Genomic DNA, 17,830 nt, shown 5'->3' on the forward strand with positions numbered 1-17,830 from the left:
TCTGAATTCACACTTGGAAACCCAACAGAAAAGAAATACCTGCCATCAACTCTCAAGGCATAAAAACCATGGAATGAAGAAACTGGACACTAGAGACAGAGAGAAAGGCAGACTCCTAAACTGGCTGCCAAAGTATCTTCTCCACAAATGTGAGGATCCACCCTCCCACCCCAGATGCCCAAGCCATATTTACACCAAGAACCAGCTCATCCAGGGCCTCGTCTCAGACTGGGTTTACACGCCTGTGAAGCTACTGGAGGGCTTGTGACTTTGAAGGGTGGGAAGCGCCCACTCTGACCCATCTCTGGGAGCTACAGGGATGTATCTACAGCATAAATGGCTTCAGGGTCTGCTCCTACACATCTGTCAACTGGGTCAAGTTCTTTCTCTCTTTTTCAGGCTTCCAAAATCAAATCAAATACAAAGCGATCAGCAGCCCCATACACACAGTGTTCAGAAACCTCAGCCTGAAGCACTTCTCCCGATGTTGTTTCCATGTCCCTGACTAAAGGCAAAGACCATTAGCTGCAGCTTAGCGATGCCCTGCTACGCCTACAGCGGAGCACTGCAGAGACAAGGCCTAACAATTCAAAACAGAACTTCACAGCCAAAGCAGCAAACACATCAATTTTAAACTCAAGGCTAGACATGGAGATTTAAAGGGGCGATAGGAAGGGCACATGGCTGCTTCCCCATCTTGGGCCCAACTGTTGGTTTTAAAAGGATTCATTTTCTTTTTCTGAACCTGCTTCATCAACAGAGGTTAAGAGCTCCTAAGCCAACCACTTCCAAATTCTAGTGTAGAAACTAGAGGCTCTCTTTCAAACATCTTGCCTCAGGCTCCCTTCCAAAAGTCGAATGGATTAGCATCCAAGGAACCCACATACTTACAAAGTCAATCTGTGGGAACTGGGTGTTCCTCATTAGGTCATTTAAAAAATATTTAGCTACCACATACTAGCCCAAACCCTTCTAGAATTAATAAACGTGGCTAGGAAATGACCAAGACTCAGGAAGTATATTGCGTAATGGGGATAAGAAATGTCCATAGGTAATTATACAAAGCCCAACTGCGCACCCACCACATGCACCTGCCCTTCTAGGTCTATTTACATATACAGTATTATAACATCTGATCCTTTTAGCTACCCTGTTAGTTAGGTATTAAGATTATTTCCACTTACTAAAGGAGCATGAGGCACAGAGAGTTAAGTAACTCACCTTGCGTCACACAAAAGTAAGTCTGACAAGAGAGCCCCATACAAACCATAAGATGACAACGCCTCCCAGAGGAGTAGCTGGCATGTATTGAACCCTTGCTGTATCATAAGCACAAGACGAAGCACCTGCGATGCAGTAGCTCACTTAATCCTCAAAAGGGGCCCAAGTTTTAGCCTAGGTTCCCTGGAAAACAGAGCTGAAGCAAGATTTAAGTGCCAGTGTTTTCCCAGGCACCAGGCGGTGCCATCCCAGGGCCGTGAAAAGGAACCCTCTGACTCACTGGAGGCACTGGCCGGGCAGAGGCTAGGACTCAAAAGATGGCCCGAAGCCCAAATATAGACCAGCTGGAGGAATGGGAGGTGTCTTACAAGACACATTTGTGAAGCCCGTGAGATAGGTACTATTGTTATCATCTTATAAATAAGGAAGCAGGGACTCCTGGCTCAGAGCAGAAATATAAGACCAATCGATGAGTCTGTGCATAAAAACGCAATACTAATCATAGAAGTCCCAGGGAAGTCAGTCAGCCTGGATCCTTTCTGAATATCCTGAAATAGTCAAAGAAAGGCTTATCTACTAGAAGAAGTTCTAGCCGCCCATGGAAGCATAGAAAAGAAAGAATCCCCAAGTTCAAAGTTTACAGCTTCCGCCTGAGCACTGTTCAGGCCTCAGGCACTGGATTCGGGGAGACAGATACAGAAGGTTGCAGGCAGGAGATTTTTGTGTGTGCCAGTCCTTCTGTGCAACCACACCTATGGTGACATGCATGCAGAAGGGTGACTGATGCCAGAAGGCATGCGGTGATTCTACCTCCCACCTCTCGTTAAATGCTTCCCAAGCAGCTCTGACAACCATGTTGCTTGAGTCCAGCCCTAAGAATGCCATGACTATATCTGCCATATTCCCCACCGTGTTCCAACATGTAGCGCAGTGCCCAGCACACAGTAGGCACTCATACACTGGATCATCGCGTCCATGTGACAGTTACAGTTCTCACTGTATTATGGCAAACCATATGAAATTTCCACTTTTTGTGAGTCAAATGATGGTTTCAAATGGTTCAACCTCATCAATCGACATTTGTTATTCTGGCTCAAAGATGTTTTACTTAGAGTGAGATAACCTCCCCTGATAGGACCCCTCGGGGACTGAGAAAGGAAGTCTCTTAGATGACAATGCTTCACCAACCTTGGTTTCGCTAAGTGGCGACTAATTTCTTCACAGTGGATAAGATCTACAAGAAAGCAACAAGCAGAAGCTAGAGAAATGAACTCAAGTTTGGCTTCCAACAATGGAAGAAATTTCAAAGAGAAGGTAGCATGTGAACAGGGGCTTAAAAAATGGATGGGAAGTTTGACGACAGACATGCGGAATTGAGAGGGGTGGTCGGGCTTACAGCACATGGGAAAGACAAAAATTAGAGGTAGGATGGGACACGGTGCAATTCATACAACTGGGAATGATCAAATTCGGTCAGAGGATGGGGTCTATAGGGGAAAGCAATGAGAGAGAAGACTGGGAAGGCGGGCCAAGGCTAGATTGCATACGCCTGAAATGGTCATTTAAAGTATTAGCAAATAGGTTCCCTGAAGGGCCGTGAGATGATTAAGATCATTCGGTTCTAGGCAAAATTAATTGGAGAATGGAAGCAGCACTCGTGAGAGTCCCTGAAGGAGACACCAAAACAGAATTCAGGTGAAAATGCCCTTTTTAAGATAAATGTGAGGAACAACCACTAGAAAGACACAGCTAACTCAGATTCATCAGCTGGGCCAACCCCATGCATCACCCCCTCATCTTCACGTGAGCTCTTCACTGAGAGACAGATTACTACTGCCAGGCCCTGAATCCATTTAGTCCTAATAGCATCCCTATGAGGTATGTGCTGTTATTTCCATTTTATAGATGAGGGAACTGAGAAAAAAAAGTATGCACAGGGTCACAAATCTCCTAAAGAGTTAGTATTGGGGGCCCGGGATTCACTAATTCAAAAGCCTATGACTGTCTGTCAAAGCTGAGGACACTCAGAGATAGGTACAGTTTTAGGAAAAATAGTCCAGGCCCAGGAGCAGGGGGAAGACCTCTAGGGCCAATACCAAAGCACCCCGTGGGGAAGTGGATATTCTGTGGTGGTTCCACATTTAGGTCCCCTTGCAGTCCTACCTTGCTTTCTCCTTCAATGACGATGACAGGCACAGCAGTGGCAGGCCAGCGGTGTTTGGCTGGTAGGGGTTTGTCACAATTCCATAGAACTATGATCTGAAAGGAATAGGGGGTCATTAGATGGCTCGGTAAGGCTGGGTTTATATTGGCCTCCAACTCAGCGTTCCTTCTCAGAGAAAGAGAGAGGAGCTGGAGATCCACGCAAGGCAGAGGGCAGACATCAAAACTGATTTGAAAGTGAGTCCGCTCCCACACAACCTTCCGAGCCTAGTCACCTCAACCACCAGAGAGAGGGGGCACAGAGAATAACCTAAAAAGATTACGTCTGGGGGCTGGAGAAAGTCGGAAGGAAAAAAAGTAATGTCGGGGTTGCTGGATCTTAATAAAGTGACTTCCTAAATTCTGGGATCTTATAGAGACGAGTGAGATAATGACACTGATCCAATTAAATAAAGATGTATCCTGAACATCTGCTGTGAGCTTGCACTACACCAGGCGGCGTAGCAGAAATAAAAAGAATTCAAGCAGGAGCTCGGGTTTTCAGTTCTCCGCAATGGGTGCTGACTTTACAGGACTTTATTATTGCTAATAAATGTGTTTAGTTCAAAAATGTATACTTCGGAATTCTTTACTTCTCTCCTTGATTGTAAACCTTCTTCTATAAGCTATTTACAAATCAGAAAAACCACTGTTAATAACTGTGTGGGAGAGATGCTGACTTGTCAAATATTGTTACTACAGGTTGAATCTTCTGTTACCAATGTCACCGAAAGTTGATGCCTCCTGACACCAAGACTGTTTCTTCTGTTGAAACGTAGTTTTCTGGGTCCTCCCAGTGGCCCATGTGATGTTACTTTATCACAGTGACATTTAAAAACAAAATAATGCGCTTATATAGCCTTTAAAAAATGTGTTGTTATATATATATATATATATATATATATATTAACCTTGCCCCAGGGCAAAGATCTCTTTGCAACCCGCCCGTTACCTGTGCCAGATCTCACTTCCAAGAACCTCTAGGCGGATGAAAGGACATAACAAGGCGTGACAAATGAAAGGGGAGTGACAGGACATGGCATCAATGAGCCCCGCTCACCTGGGCACAGTACTGGGATTTGGCTGCGGCCATGAGGAGTTTCAACACTGGCTGGGACTGAGAGACGAGGGGGGTCACTGCGTGGATGACCGCGGTGAATTTGGAGGGGGGCTTTAAACCTGAAACAGAAAGGGGAGAGGAGCCTAATGAAGCGCTGAAAACGAGACACAAAATCACCCCTCCTGCTCCGCTGCCTGGCCCTGCAGCTGACGCGCCTTCCAGCGTATTTTCCCTTCGCCTCTCAGGTCCTGACAGAACAGAAACAAGGTGAAGAGCGGCTGGCTCACTGCGGCCTGAGTCCGGAGACCTGGATAATTTACAGCTCCGTGTCCATTTCCAGGTTCTTCCTTTGAGGCCCTTTTTCTCCCTCGGGGATGCATCTTCGATCTTCTTTCTGCTTTGCAGGCACCCCGAGTCTAATCACACCCCCCCCCCCCCCATTCTCAGCTCAAGAAAGGGTCTTCCCTCGTCACTTACATCTTAATATGCGTGTAAGTAAATGTGCTCTTTCTCCCAGGGCATTTGCATGTGTCTTATTTGTAATTATGTAGTTGGGGTTTTTTTGCCTCATCAGTACTATTTCAAATAATAACTAGCAAGTGGTAAAAGTTAAAAGAACAGCATCCAGAGCCTGACTAAAGTTTGAACACCTCTTACTGGTGGTGGGATCTTGTAAAAATTACTTAACCCTCCATGCTTCCAAAGCTGTGAAATGGGGTTGGTAAGAATAGTATCAAACCTATGGGGCTGTTATGAGAATTCAATTAAATGCATACAAAGCACCTAGAACAGGACCAAGCAAATCATTCGTGATCAGTCTTTGGTAGCAGCTATCACCACATTACTGTGAAGTGGAAGCCTCTATACTCCCAAGAATCCCATTCGTGTAGCAGTGACAGAGCTGAGAGAAAAGTATGTGACCCAGACCTCGGCCAGCTGTGTGCTCCGAAGCCCTGGGTAGAAAGGTATCTAAACTGCATAAGTTTAGACCCACTGATTTCACATTTTAGTAGCTTAAATGTGAACAAAAGAGTGCGGGGACATCCAAGTTAAGCTTTAATGTTGCCGGGATAAAGGTAGGAATCAGACTATGTATATTAAAGGATCATACAAATGCCTGTAGAGAACATTATATCATCCAATTACGACTTTAATTGCTGTTAGAAAGAAGCTAACTTCCCCACTATCGAGATACACATTCAAGGTATTGCCAAGTAAGAAGAATAAATACGATGGAGGGGTTCGCTTTTTAACAGCGAGGACAAGTCACCGCTTTGGGGTTTTTCACTAACAGCTTCAGAAGCATTGTTTACACACTTCTAATGTGCTCACTCCAAATGAAGATATTAATGCTCTACAAGAAATACGTAGACGTTTTACCAAGGACCACCTTAATCTGAAAATGACTAAATTCTAAACACATTCCCCAGTGTGGACACTCACTGACTTTGATGTGGTCTCCATAACATGTCTGCTTTGGACTAAGGGGTTGTCAGCGGTTGATCCATAAGACCACACCTTTTTGTAAGTTATCAGCTAAATATGTACAACTCAAAAAAGGGTGAGGTAGTTATTAGAGAATGTCAGCACTGGGTAAAACATCTGAGAGTCTTTTCGCCCCATCTACTTGAAAGATGCTTTCCTATCCCAGGGTTTCTCAAATTTGGAACCGTGAATGATAGGAAATGCCCAAGACGGTACTAACACTAGAGCAACTGGGGCCCGAAATACAAATTATATCTATGGCAATAATGGGAACAATTTGTAGACCTTTCTCCCTCCGCCCATTTCCTTTTGCCCCATTAATATGAAACTAAAAGCTGCTTGAGAGCAGAGAGCAGAGATTGTATCTCGCTTGACTTTTTCTTCTATCACCTAGCACTGCATGAACGTAGCATGTAAGAGGAACATAATAAATGTTGAATGAGTGATACATTTCTTCCTTGTCAGATATTCTTAAATCTTTCTCCTTCCCCTTTATTAATTCCGTTTTTCTTTGCTATGAGATAGAGAAGTTAGGATTGTGAAAAAATATTAGGGTGAGATCTTCTAGCTCCATTTTATGTATGATGAGAGTTAAGATTACAGCTAACCCACTGTAACATTCAAAATGATCCATAATTTGGGATTCGAAAAGAAATGACTCTACTAAATATAAAGTGTAGCTGCTCAGATAAGAAAGGTGTTTATTTTATTTTTTTCATTTTGCACTGCTCTACAGGATTTATGATTCTTGACCTTGATGTACCATGTATGACAGGGCTCGCTCAGCAGTTCCAAGGCGGGATGTTAGGAAGGCTCTGTTGTAGAACAGAGAAATCAAGGGCCTTTAATTCTGGACGACGCCTGGAGGCTACACAAGGGTCGCTCCCTGGAAGGAACTCACTTACCTAGATTAGCATAGTAGTAAGGAAAATCTCCCAGATAAGATGAATACTGTGGTAGGACGAACAATCCTCCAGGATGTTTGTTCCATATTAAACTGTTACGTGATATGTGCTTGAATATTCTGTCCTGAATAATCTAGAAAACAAAAACATAGCACATGGTGAGGAGGAGACCCTGATGGCATTTGATAAGGACCATGCTCAATCCTACTGGAGGGATGAAGACCCTCCACGTAGAGACTCAACCCTCCAATGCGTCACTGATAAAAGTGTCTGAAACACCAAGAGAGTGGCTGAGCAATGGGAGAGAGAGAGAGAGAGAGAGAGATGAGTTATGGCTGATCAAATTTCCTAACTAAAACTGCAGCTTAACCATAAATACTACATTGTCTTTCTGTAAGAAGAAGTCCATGCTCATTTCAAAACACAGTGTGTGGGATGGTTTCCTTGATGGTTGAGCATCTAGCAGTGGGTCTGCATCCACACCAGGAAGATTTGTTCCAGTGCACAGAGATGTCAATGCAGACCATGGGAAGACGTAGCTAAAAGCAAATTGAAGGTACAGCACATTCTAGAAGCTGTGGAGGTTTTGACCTGTGGGTCTAATTCAGGAGACAGATTCATTTGTTTGTCATATTTCATTTTCCTTTCAAAGTCAACTGTTGGACTTTGGGGTCCTGGGTAGCTGAAGTTTTCCTATATTTCATCTCAAAAAGTAGTGAGTTAACAATTATTTAAAACATCCTACATAATAGGACAAGGGCCATGGCATATGAAGACTAATAATAGCCAAGCTAGTTCATTAGTTTCTTTGGACTTCGGGACCTTGCAGATCATTAAATTCTCCATTTAGAGTTAAGCATTCTCCCATCCTGGATCATTTGTCAGACGAATGTGATTAATCCGCTTTACAGATTTGTCTCTGTGACTTTCAAACTCTTGTAATTATTCCAACCACTCATTAAAATATGATTTGGCAAATAATTAACTTGATACAGAATTTCATGTTTTCAGCAATGTTTTATTTTTTCTACTTAAAAAAAAAGAAAAAGCCTGCCATACGTCTCAAGAGATTTCAAACCTACATCATCATTTTCCAGCTCCCCACTTAATGCAATGTGATCTTTAAGTACAGACCATTTTAAACGGAGTTTTATTATTTGTAAGGTTATTAACACCCTCATCTTATCCCACATGGTGACTGGACAAGTAATAAAGTGAGCTACATTTATCTTTGCAAACCTTATTATGTTTATATTTCTTAATGAGAAAGAAAAGAGGGAGCAAAGAGGAAATTTAGAACTCAAATATCTTAGTTCAATGACTTCTACATTTTTGCTTTCCCTCAGATCAAAATTGCTCATTTTATATGGCTGGGTAGACGTTTCTAATGTGGTGGAGATTTCAGGAATCTAGATAAAATATTAATGTTTACTCTGTGCTGTAGCAGAGATATGTTCAAATGCTATTGTCTGGGCATTAATTATGAGAAAATGCCATGGTTGTGAGGGTTTTTACATGGCTAGTAATTTCACTTTGTATAATATTCATTCCAGATTTTTTTATTTGCCCAAATCTACTGTCTATTTAGTTTCTTTTATAGTTTTTAATATTTCTCCCCTTTTCTGCCTTCCCAATTTATGTACCTTCCAGCATGTGGTCACTTAAACAAGTTTGGATATCAAGACACAGAGCAAATTGAGAATAGATAGCATCATAAATCTGACCTATATATAAATGACATGGAACTCAGAGATGTCACAAAATGGATCACCACTCACTTCAGGTCTCTGGGTGGGATGCTACCCACTGTCATAGACTTTTTTTTTTTTTTTGGTTGAGTATTACAACATTGTTATCTTTTTAATTCAAGGATACAGTAAGTTATAGTACTTCTGAAATACCAATAAGCATGTTATATTCTTTTCAAATGGCTCTTGACAGGAAGATATCAGCAAGGGTACAAAAGCAATAGCAAATGTTCAGTTTAACCTGGGTCAAGCAATTGGCCACCTTTATGTCTCACTTTCCTCATTTGTAATAAAACAATAAAATATTACATCAATTGTAACAAGCTCTCAGAATTGTTAGGAAAAACTGCATAAGTTTTAATACTTAAGACTTGATTTTTTTTACCATTAATAAAAAAATCACACTCCTGTATTCATTTTCTAGGCATAGATTTTTTCCATTTTTACTCAGTATAATATCATAGGTATTATTTATTATAGACATCTTTCCATATTACTAACAGTATTCCTGGTTTACTTCTAAATGACCAACAACAGTGCGATTTTTTTTCCTATACAAAGCAATGAACACATTTATGAATTAAAGTTTTCCACAGTTAGGACTGATTCTTTAAGACTTTGTCGAGGGGTATGAACACTTATTTTCAAGGCTGGTTCATATCACTGCCAGATGTCTTTCTAAAAGGTTTCTATCAACTTGCCTTCTCAAAAGTTTGAAAGAATATGGATCTCCTTTCACCAAATAGAGAGGTCATTCTGGCCCTCTCCTAATGTCCAATTCTCCCTATAGCTACCCTGGACGGCTCCCAGGATCCTTTCAGGATTCTTAGTGCCCATTTCTATTGCTGTGAAAGATGACATTCCATTTAGAGGTCTGACACTACTTTGGCTATAAAGAAAATCAATACATACATCCACACAAACAGATACACACACATAATATAATTTTTTTTTTTCATTATAGTCCCAAATGGCACCTTTAATAAGAATAATGCTTCCTATTAAGGTGAATTCAAAGGGAAGAATGACAGCCTTCTTATTTTTCTTTTTTCTGCTCCATTAAAAAAAAAAATGGACCACTGATTACAGGTTAGTCATCCTGTGTGGCCCTGGCATGGTCTTCTGACCAGTGCAAGGTTACCTAATACACACAGTGCCACCATATGTCACCTCTCTCCAAGCCAAAGCAATCTCCTACTTCCATTATCTCATTGATTTTAAAATTTCACTGTACAACAGCATCAGCAAACTATGGTTTAAATGTGCATGGTCAGAGAACTGGAGAGAAAACTGGAGGGTGAAGACTTCATAAAACCACCAAAGACGTGCCTTCCATCTACCATTAGCTGTTTGCCTGTTATTACAATCAATACACTTTTCTTTTGCTCACCCTGGTTCTGACTGGGCTCCTATGGTTCAGTCCTCTGGGCCAGGTAACTTTTGCGAAGTATTCTGACAAATACTGAAATCCAGGAAGGGATGCTATCTTGACAGTATTTTATTATTGTCCCCATCATTACTTGTCACTTTGCACACGCACACACAGAAAAACTCAGCTCCAAAAAGCTTAGCTCTTATTAAATAGCTCCTTAATTTCAAGATGCAGGATAAAGAAACTTCAGTGACACTGGAAATACAACACTATGTTGAATCCCAAATAGGACTGAGTGTAGCACAATAGAACGTACTAACAACCTGACCTTGGCATTGGAGAGAATGGGGGTCCTGTTTTCAACTGTATCTGAGCACTATGTGCGACTCTAAGGCTCACGATCTCTAACCCTAGGTCATCTCTTCTCACGGTCCAGAATACAGTAGGCAAGGGAGGCTCTGAGTGCAGAACAGCCTGAAGCCAGGGTTCCTCAAATGTCTGTTGTCCATGGGTGACTCTGAATTACCCTCAGACCTTAGGAGCTACAGGAGGGACCAAATGACTTACATTATCCACATTCTAAGCCAAGTGGGCATTTTAAAATCACTCTTACAAACATATTGGCTTTGTTTACTTGTGTATGTGGATAGCATTTTCTGCCAGTTTCTCTGCTTTTCTGTTTACATTGGATTCTGGGTTATCTAAGTCCTGAATTAAAAAGGGAAACTGGATGGTATTGCTCATGCAATTCAGTTAAGGGGTCAAACTGTTACAATCTAATCTTGAAACTATATGAGGAGATTTGACAGCTGCTATAAATTTGAATAAGTATATGGTTTGCAGTGTTTTCAAAACAACTGTGTTGCTAAAGAACTACATGGCTTAAATCCAAGGGGAAGAAGGCATTTTCCAGGCACAGAGATGAAAACAGCTTGACATAAGTTCCTATTCTGATGAATATCACACATCCAACTGTTATTACAGGATAATTGAGCCCTGCTAACTTAATAGGCAAGAGACCAGATCTATGCAATAAACCATACTCAAAGAAATGTAATTAATGAGATACCATCTTTCATCTGGCAAATTAGCGAAGTTGTGTGTGTGTATGTGTTTTAATTATGCTCCTTAAAGCTGACAAGCATGCAGCAAGAGAGGGTCTCCCCCAGGCAGCTGTGAGAGTCTAGATTGAAGAGTAATTTGGCAATACAGATCATGACCTTAGAAATGCCTAGACTCTTCGGTTGAGTAATCCCACTTCAAGGATGCCATACTAAGGAAATAGAGATGTATGTAGTCTAATACACATGTAGAAAGTCATTGCTTGAATAAAGGATCTCTATCTATAAAAAAATAAATAATTAGAAACAGCATTAATAGTCAACAAAAGCAGATCAGTTAAATAAATATAGGCTCACACCAAAGGATGACATACAGAGTGAAAAAAAAATGAGAACATGTGATCTGGGTGTATTAGAGTGGATAACTAATAGGGCAAAATTAAAAGCCTAGAAACAGAACCAAAGATGCATAAGAGTGGCATGTGAGAACACCAACAAAATATATTGGGACAACTACACAACAATTTGTCCAAAAAAAAAAAAAAGGTTAGCTTTTCAACACAGATCATATGTAAAAGTAAATTGGATTAAACAGCTAAAGGTAAAAACTTAACCATGAAAGTACTAGAAAAACATAAGTGAATATCTCTGTGTATATAAATAGAATTGTGGTCAAAAACTTCTTTTTAACTATAGCAAATGGAAAAGTCACAGATGAAAAGATTGTCCAATCATAAACAAAATAGAAAGGCATACTAGAAATTGGGGAAAGATATTTGCAACACAACAGTCAAAGGGTTAATATTTTTAATATAATAAGCTCTTAAAAATTAATGCGAAAAAGTGGGACAACGTTGTGGCTATTTCTTTTTTTTGGTGAGTTTCCTGAGCAAGAAATATATGAAAAATATTCATCCTAAGAAATATAAATTAAGACAATAATAATTCATCATTTTTAACGATACTGGTGAAAGTAAAAAACACTAAATATTGGTGAAAGTGAAAAAAACTAAAGATCAATACAGGTTCTCTCATATAAGCTGGAGGGAATATAAATTAGTTCAATTCTATTATAGAAAAATTGATAATTCAAATTAGAAATCTTAACATTTTGCGTACTCTTTGGACCAGGTCTTTGAACTCAGGAAATTTATATCCTAAGGAAGTAATCTTGAACCTGCCCAGCAATTTTGTGCTAAGGCTATTTACTTTAATGATGTATATAATAATAAAAAGCCAAAAACAATGGTATTATCTTCAAACTGGGGATTCATTAAATAAATTGAATGATATTATAAATGGAGTATTATACAGTCACTAAAATAATTACAGAATAATGTAATAAAATGAGAAAATATTAACAATACATTATTAAGCTGAAAAAATATCATGGAGTAAGGAAGACTCCTTTTTAAATTAAAGATGACAGCATATTTGTAAACTTGCATAGAAAAAACTAATATACGTAGTTTATGTGTATATATGTCAACAGTGATTTCACATGGGTAGATTATTTTATTTTTATGCTTTGAGCATTTTCCATTATTTTCTAAAATAAACATGCACTTCTTTGATAAAAAGGCATCTTATTCCAAAAGGAAAGAGAAGAGAATGATATTCACCGTCCCTTATTCCTAGGAAGGGGCTTGTGTGGAGAGCAAAATTCAAGAAAAGAAAATCACATATTCAGACCTGCTGCTATGGACAGGAGAAGACCCCACCCATTTTAACTGCAGGGCGCGCCGTGGGGGTAAGAGAAGTTCGCTGCAGGAAGGAAGCCTGTTGAAGCCATTCTGACCTGTCTCCCTGGAGGGTGAGCCTGGGTCCTCAACAGCCCTTTGCGCTTGTTTCAGGGTAGAATCGTTCACCAGAGGACACTGACTAGAGCGGGTCCCCCGGGGAGCACAGGAGCCCGGGCTAGACTTGGGGCAGCAAGTAAACGCCCCCCCGCGCCTGGGGCAGGGCCAGCACAGGCTCTGATGCCGAGCATGGCGACAAAGTGGTGACGTGGGCAAAACAGGGTGACTTCTGCTTTCCTGGCATCACTCGGACTTCTCAGTGTGTGCCCCAGAGTCCCGCTTTGGGAGCAGGAATCACTTTTCCGAAGTAAATACTCCAAAAGTGAGGCCACAGAGGCCCGGCCGCACTGTGCAGACGCCTCAGAATCACCTGCACGCTGTGCCTCCCCGCAGCACCTCTGCTCTCCTTCCTGCGCGCCTGCAGCTCTGAGTGTGCACTTTCCTAAATCTTTTCTTAGCTCTGTGCTACTTTGGTGTAGCCTCAGGCCATCTCCACCTGCTCTATTTCCAAAGGTTTTAATCATCCCCATGCTTCCCCTTCCTTTCTTCCTTCTGTCTTAAAAAAAGCAACTTGACGATGGGTACCCATCTGCCGACAAGAGTTCTGATTTCATGTTTAACACTTTCGGAGCCAGACGGGTGTAATCCTGATTTTCTTCTTAACGTATCTTCGCAACATCAATGCTGGTTGGGTTGTACGTGTCTTGAGAATTAATTTTGCTGTGCCCCGATGCCATGGGACTATGGTGGCCAGGAAATGAGTCATATTTTTAGAATGGTAGTAGATTTCCCTCGACTTGGTCACTGAAAGAGCTACAGAACTGGGTCTTGAAAGGATGCCATTAAATATGAATGACAGGAAGACAGTCATTAGCCACATATCCCTGAAATGAGGTAAGACAGAACCAATCTCTGTGTCAGGGGTGTAATTCTCCTCATGTCAGTTTTCCCGAGTTTGTCAGAAATGGAGTTCTTTGCTTGGTCATGGCAGAGCAGGCAAAAAAAGAGTTAACCGTCATATCCAAGCACAGAAAATTCGGTTTTGCCCCATCTGACCAATTACACATCACCAATAGCAAAAGAGAAGGCCAAGAGAAGCGTATAAAGGACCATTATTCATGAGAGAGCCAAGTGGTCCCACTTACCTCTAGTGTAGTTAATACAATCTTCTCAACTGAAGAAAAATAGGCCTCCCACAAGAATTGTGTCTGCTGTCTAAGTGCTAGGATTTTATCCTGATGAATAGACCTGATTGTAGAAGGGATCTGTAACACAAGGTGAACACACAGTAACTATCAGTGGAAAACAACGAGATGCCATTGGATCGAATAACCCACTTGGGCTTTTGTTCTTTATAGCATTCAGCTTCCAGCACACGGAGCTCTACAAATCGCCAACCTCTAGTTTAAAATGCCCTGAAGAGGTGTCGGGTAAAACAGCACTTACTGGGCATCAGCTTTAATAATGACCTTTAATGAATGAAAGTTACAGTTCTCTAAGATTCAGAAGCAGGTTATCAGTTGCTTAGGATGTTCTTATAGTAGCAATTGCTGTTTTCTCCTGTGAGTCCCACAAATCTGTGATCTTGCACAGGGACAACCAAAGTTTACAGAGAAGGAGCTGCGGGCCCTGGGGAAAGGCTGAAAAACATCCTCCCCCAAGCACTTTTAAGACATGCCCTGCCAGAGACTACAAATTATCTACTCAAGGGCTTTTTAGGGAATGTCTCTAAGCCTCTCCAGCGTATCTGCAGCCGGGGTTAGTCAATTCTATGTGCACATGCCTCCTACCTCACCTGAGAGCTGCTCTGCTCCTCAGACCTACCTTTTTGGCTCCAGCACTTACCCCAAGCTAACGCAATCTTTCCAACCTTGTATGTGTTTAGTCATCACTGCTCTCTACCACGCTACACAATTTTAAAGGAGGGATCCGTGTCCTGTCCATACTGCTACACATTTTAAGGCAGGAGAGTGGCTTTTATGGAGTAGTTATTTAAGAAATAAGAGCTGAATTGAACGTGGCCATCTGAAGCCACCAAAGGTATATCATTATTTTTACTAGCAGTGTAGCTAACGGTTAAGCACAGGGACAGAGGAGTTATAGAAGAAGAAAAAGGGGTGATTCTTGTCTCCACCATTTAGTAGCTGTGCTTCCTTGGACAAGTTACTTGATGTCTCAAAGATTCCATTTAATGGGGATATATACTAACATCATAAGGTCGTAATGAAGATCATGTAAGTGCTTAGCCCAGTGCCCAGAACACGGGAAGCTTAATTAGCATAGCAATAATTACTACTGATGTGATCACTGTTGACATAAGGGCGATGCTATTCAAAGTTGGGCCAACTGCTTAGTTTCTGCATGTGAACTGCCTTCGGTCAGGGGCTCTGAAGTATACTTTCTGGTCAGTTTCCTGGGCTTGCTTCCTATTTTCACTTACAGTTTAAGATTTCTTTCATTTACGGAGTCTATACCCTTAGAGGGAATTCCTTGTGATTAGGAAGTGCCCTTCTGTGCTCACCTCTTTCTGCATGCTTGCTTCCCTAATGCGTGACTAATCAGACAGACATGGGGGCCTGGGCTGAAGCGGGAATGCTCTGTTTGCTGCGTTAACAGGTTACCCGTGACATTGTGACTAAGACTACATCTGAATTTCCACTGGAGGGGAAGGTGGTAGCATCGCTTTTAAGAGGAGCCGTAAAACTGCTTTATAATAAGAACAGAAGGATGAGCTGTCTGGGCCACATCCAAAAGAGGGGAGCAAATCTGTGCCCCAAAGTGTGTCTGTGGATTCCCAACACTAAAGAAGCATGGAGGTGCCAGGTAAAGGAGAAACCCACAGGCAAGCATTAGCCTGAACCCAGAGTTCCAGGTGAAATGGAAGTCACATACCCTTGGAGAAGGGAGAAAAAACATTCATATCATGAATCCCTGGCAAGTCAAAGCAAATTTATTTTATTTACTCACTGAGAAATTACCTAGATTGCCAAAGAAAGACCTGAAAAAAAATTATCCTGCTCAATTTTCATAATCATGCTCTCTTTTAAATGTCATGGGTATTTTTAAGAGTCATATAGACTGACTTCACTGTTTCATCATGGTCATGAGGAGCCAGCCCATTAGAAAAATGCTGAGAACTATTCCTATGTGGTCTCCAGAAAGCAGGATAGACTGTGGTTATGAGAGGAGAAAGGGAATATCACAGATTAACCTACCAATACACTCCCCTCTTATATAAGCCACATCTTGATGTTCCTACATCCAGCGAAATATATTCTACTTGTTTGTGTGCACAATACAAGTGTCTGACCACACCCTACAACGTGTTCTGGAAGATAATTCCAATTGATTGAAAAGACCAAGCTCTAAGTTTTAATGGCATTTGGCTATTGGCTATTAATCTGCTTGTCCGGAGAGGCAGGTATGGAAAAGTTATAAATTAATTCCAATTTGGCCAGATTTTTCTGGAAGCTGCAGAACTCAAAGTCTTAATAAAAGGTCATGTATGGTAACAAAACACACGGGATCTACCGAAATAGATATAGAAAAGACACACTGAGCTCTCTTGGTGACAGGATGACGAGAACATATGCAAATAAAAACATCCAAGCTGTTCTAAAACAGAAATGAAAAATTGTAACATAACAAAAACATTTCCCGGAGCAGACATTTGGGCCCATTGCCAGCTCTTTAAAACCACTGTCAATGACAGTGTAGTCACTGTTCAATATGGAGGCAGCTGTGCGCAGACAGACACATATGAGAGGGGAAAATATCAGCAAGCTTGTGTGGGTGTGGAATAGAAAACACAATCTCCAGGGTCAAGCCAAAAAGGTGCTTCAGAAGGTGAAATATGCACCAACTTTGGTGAGATGGTAGAAAATGGACAAGCACAACTAAGTGTCCCACAATGGTCTCCACATCAAAGACAAACTCCCAACGTATTCACATCAAATTCATGGAACATTGGCACATAAATGGAGAAATTATGGCTCATATTTTTATTCCATTCATTTTCCAAATTTCCTTAAATAAATGTGCATTATTTTTCAAAATCATAAAAGAAATAAGGCAACATGAAAAACAGCTATGTTTATCATTTTGGGTTGGCCTTTAATGAGTAAGTGTTTTAGATACACGTTGTCACTGTGTGGGAAGGACGCTCACTGCTGGACCGTGAATGCCTCTTTTGTTTTGGAGGCCCAGAGGACCAGGCAGAAGGAATACTCTGGGAGCTGGGTTTAGCTTGGCTTGCCTGATCCACAGCCCTCTCACTGATATTTCACCTACTGCTTTAGGGAGAGTACTGCCTCACTTCACCAGCCAGCTAGCAGACTGACTAGCAGCACCGAAGTAGGATCAATGACAGAGTTAGAAACTCAATTTTCTGATATCAAAAATGCAAGGACATTTGAAAAAAAAATCATTCTACGCATATCTGTGGTGGTTCAAGATAAAGTACAGAATGCTACAAAACAAAAGCATTAAAATATTCTGTAATTTTAGAAAAAGGAGCATGGCAATTCATGTAGAATGTAAATATTATTGCCCAAAGGGGCTATAGATAAATCCTTAATGACCAACTATTGCTGTCCTCGGATTTTCTCTGTGAATATTGTATCTCCCTTCCAGGTAGCTCTTGAGAAATTCAAACTTTTATTAGATACCCTTGTCCCAAAAGATTAGTTCACCGTATTTATGTGGATTTATTTCTGGGCTCTGTATTCTGTTCCATTGGTGTGTATGTCTGTCTTTATGCCAGTACCATACTGTTTTGATGCCTGTGGCTTTGTAATATATTTTGAAATCAAGAAGTATGATGTCTCCAGTTTTGTTCTCTTTCTCAAGATTGATTAGGCTCTCTGGGGTCTTTTGTGGTTCCATATGAATTTTAGAATTGCTTTTCTATTTCTATAAAAGATGCCATTGAGATTTTGATAGGGATTGCATTAAATCTGTAGATTGCTCTGGGTAATA

The 17,830-nt window shown here is 41.1% G+C and overlaps 1 protein-coding gene across 1 annotated transcript in view; it reads right to left on the reverse strand.

Annotated features, from left to right (window-relative positions):
* The window catches only part of EXT1 (exostosin glycosyltransferase 1), a 235,994-nt gene that overhangs the window by 11,982 nt on the left and 206,182 nt on the right, over positions 1-17,830 (reverse strand). Inside the window, exons 4-7 of the mRNA XM_016207771.2 lie at positions 13,999-14,118; positions 6,874-7,006; positions 4,484-4,602; positions 3,385-3,480 (exon numbers count right to left, since the gene is read on the reverse strand). Of these exons, the coding sequence (XP_016063257.1) occupies positions 3,385-3,480; positions 4,484-4,602; positions 6,874-7,006; positions 13,999-14,118 (468 nt within the window). The remainder of the gene's footprint in view (positions 1-3,384; positions 3,481-4,483; positions 4,603-6,873; positions 7,007-13,998; positions 14,119-17,830) is intronic.

This window comes from Miniopterus natalensis, chromosome 16 (assembly GCF_054644295.1).
Source record: "Miniopterus natalensis isolate mMinNat1 chromosome 16, mMinNat1.hap1, whole genome shotgun sequence".
Lineage (NCBI taxonomy): Eukaryota > Metazoa > Chordata > Mammalia > Chiroptera > Miniopteridae > Miniopterus > Miniopterus natalensis.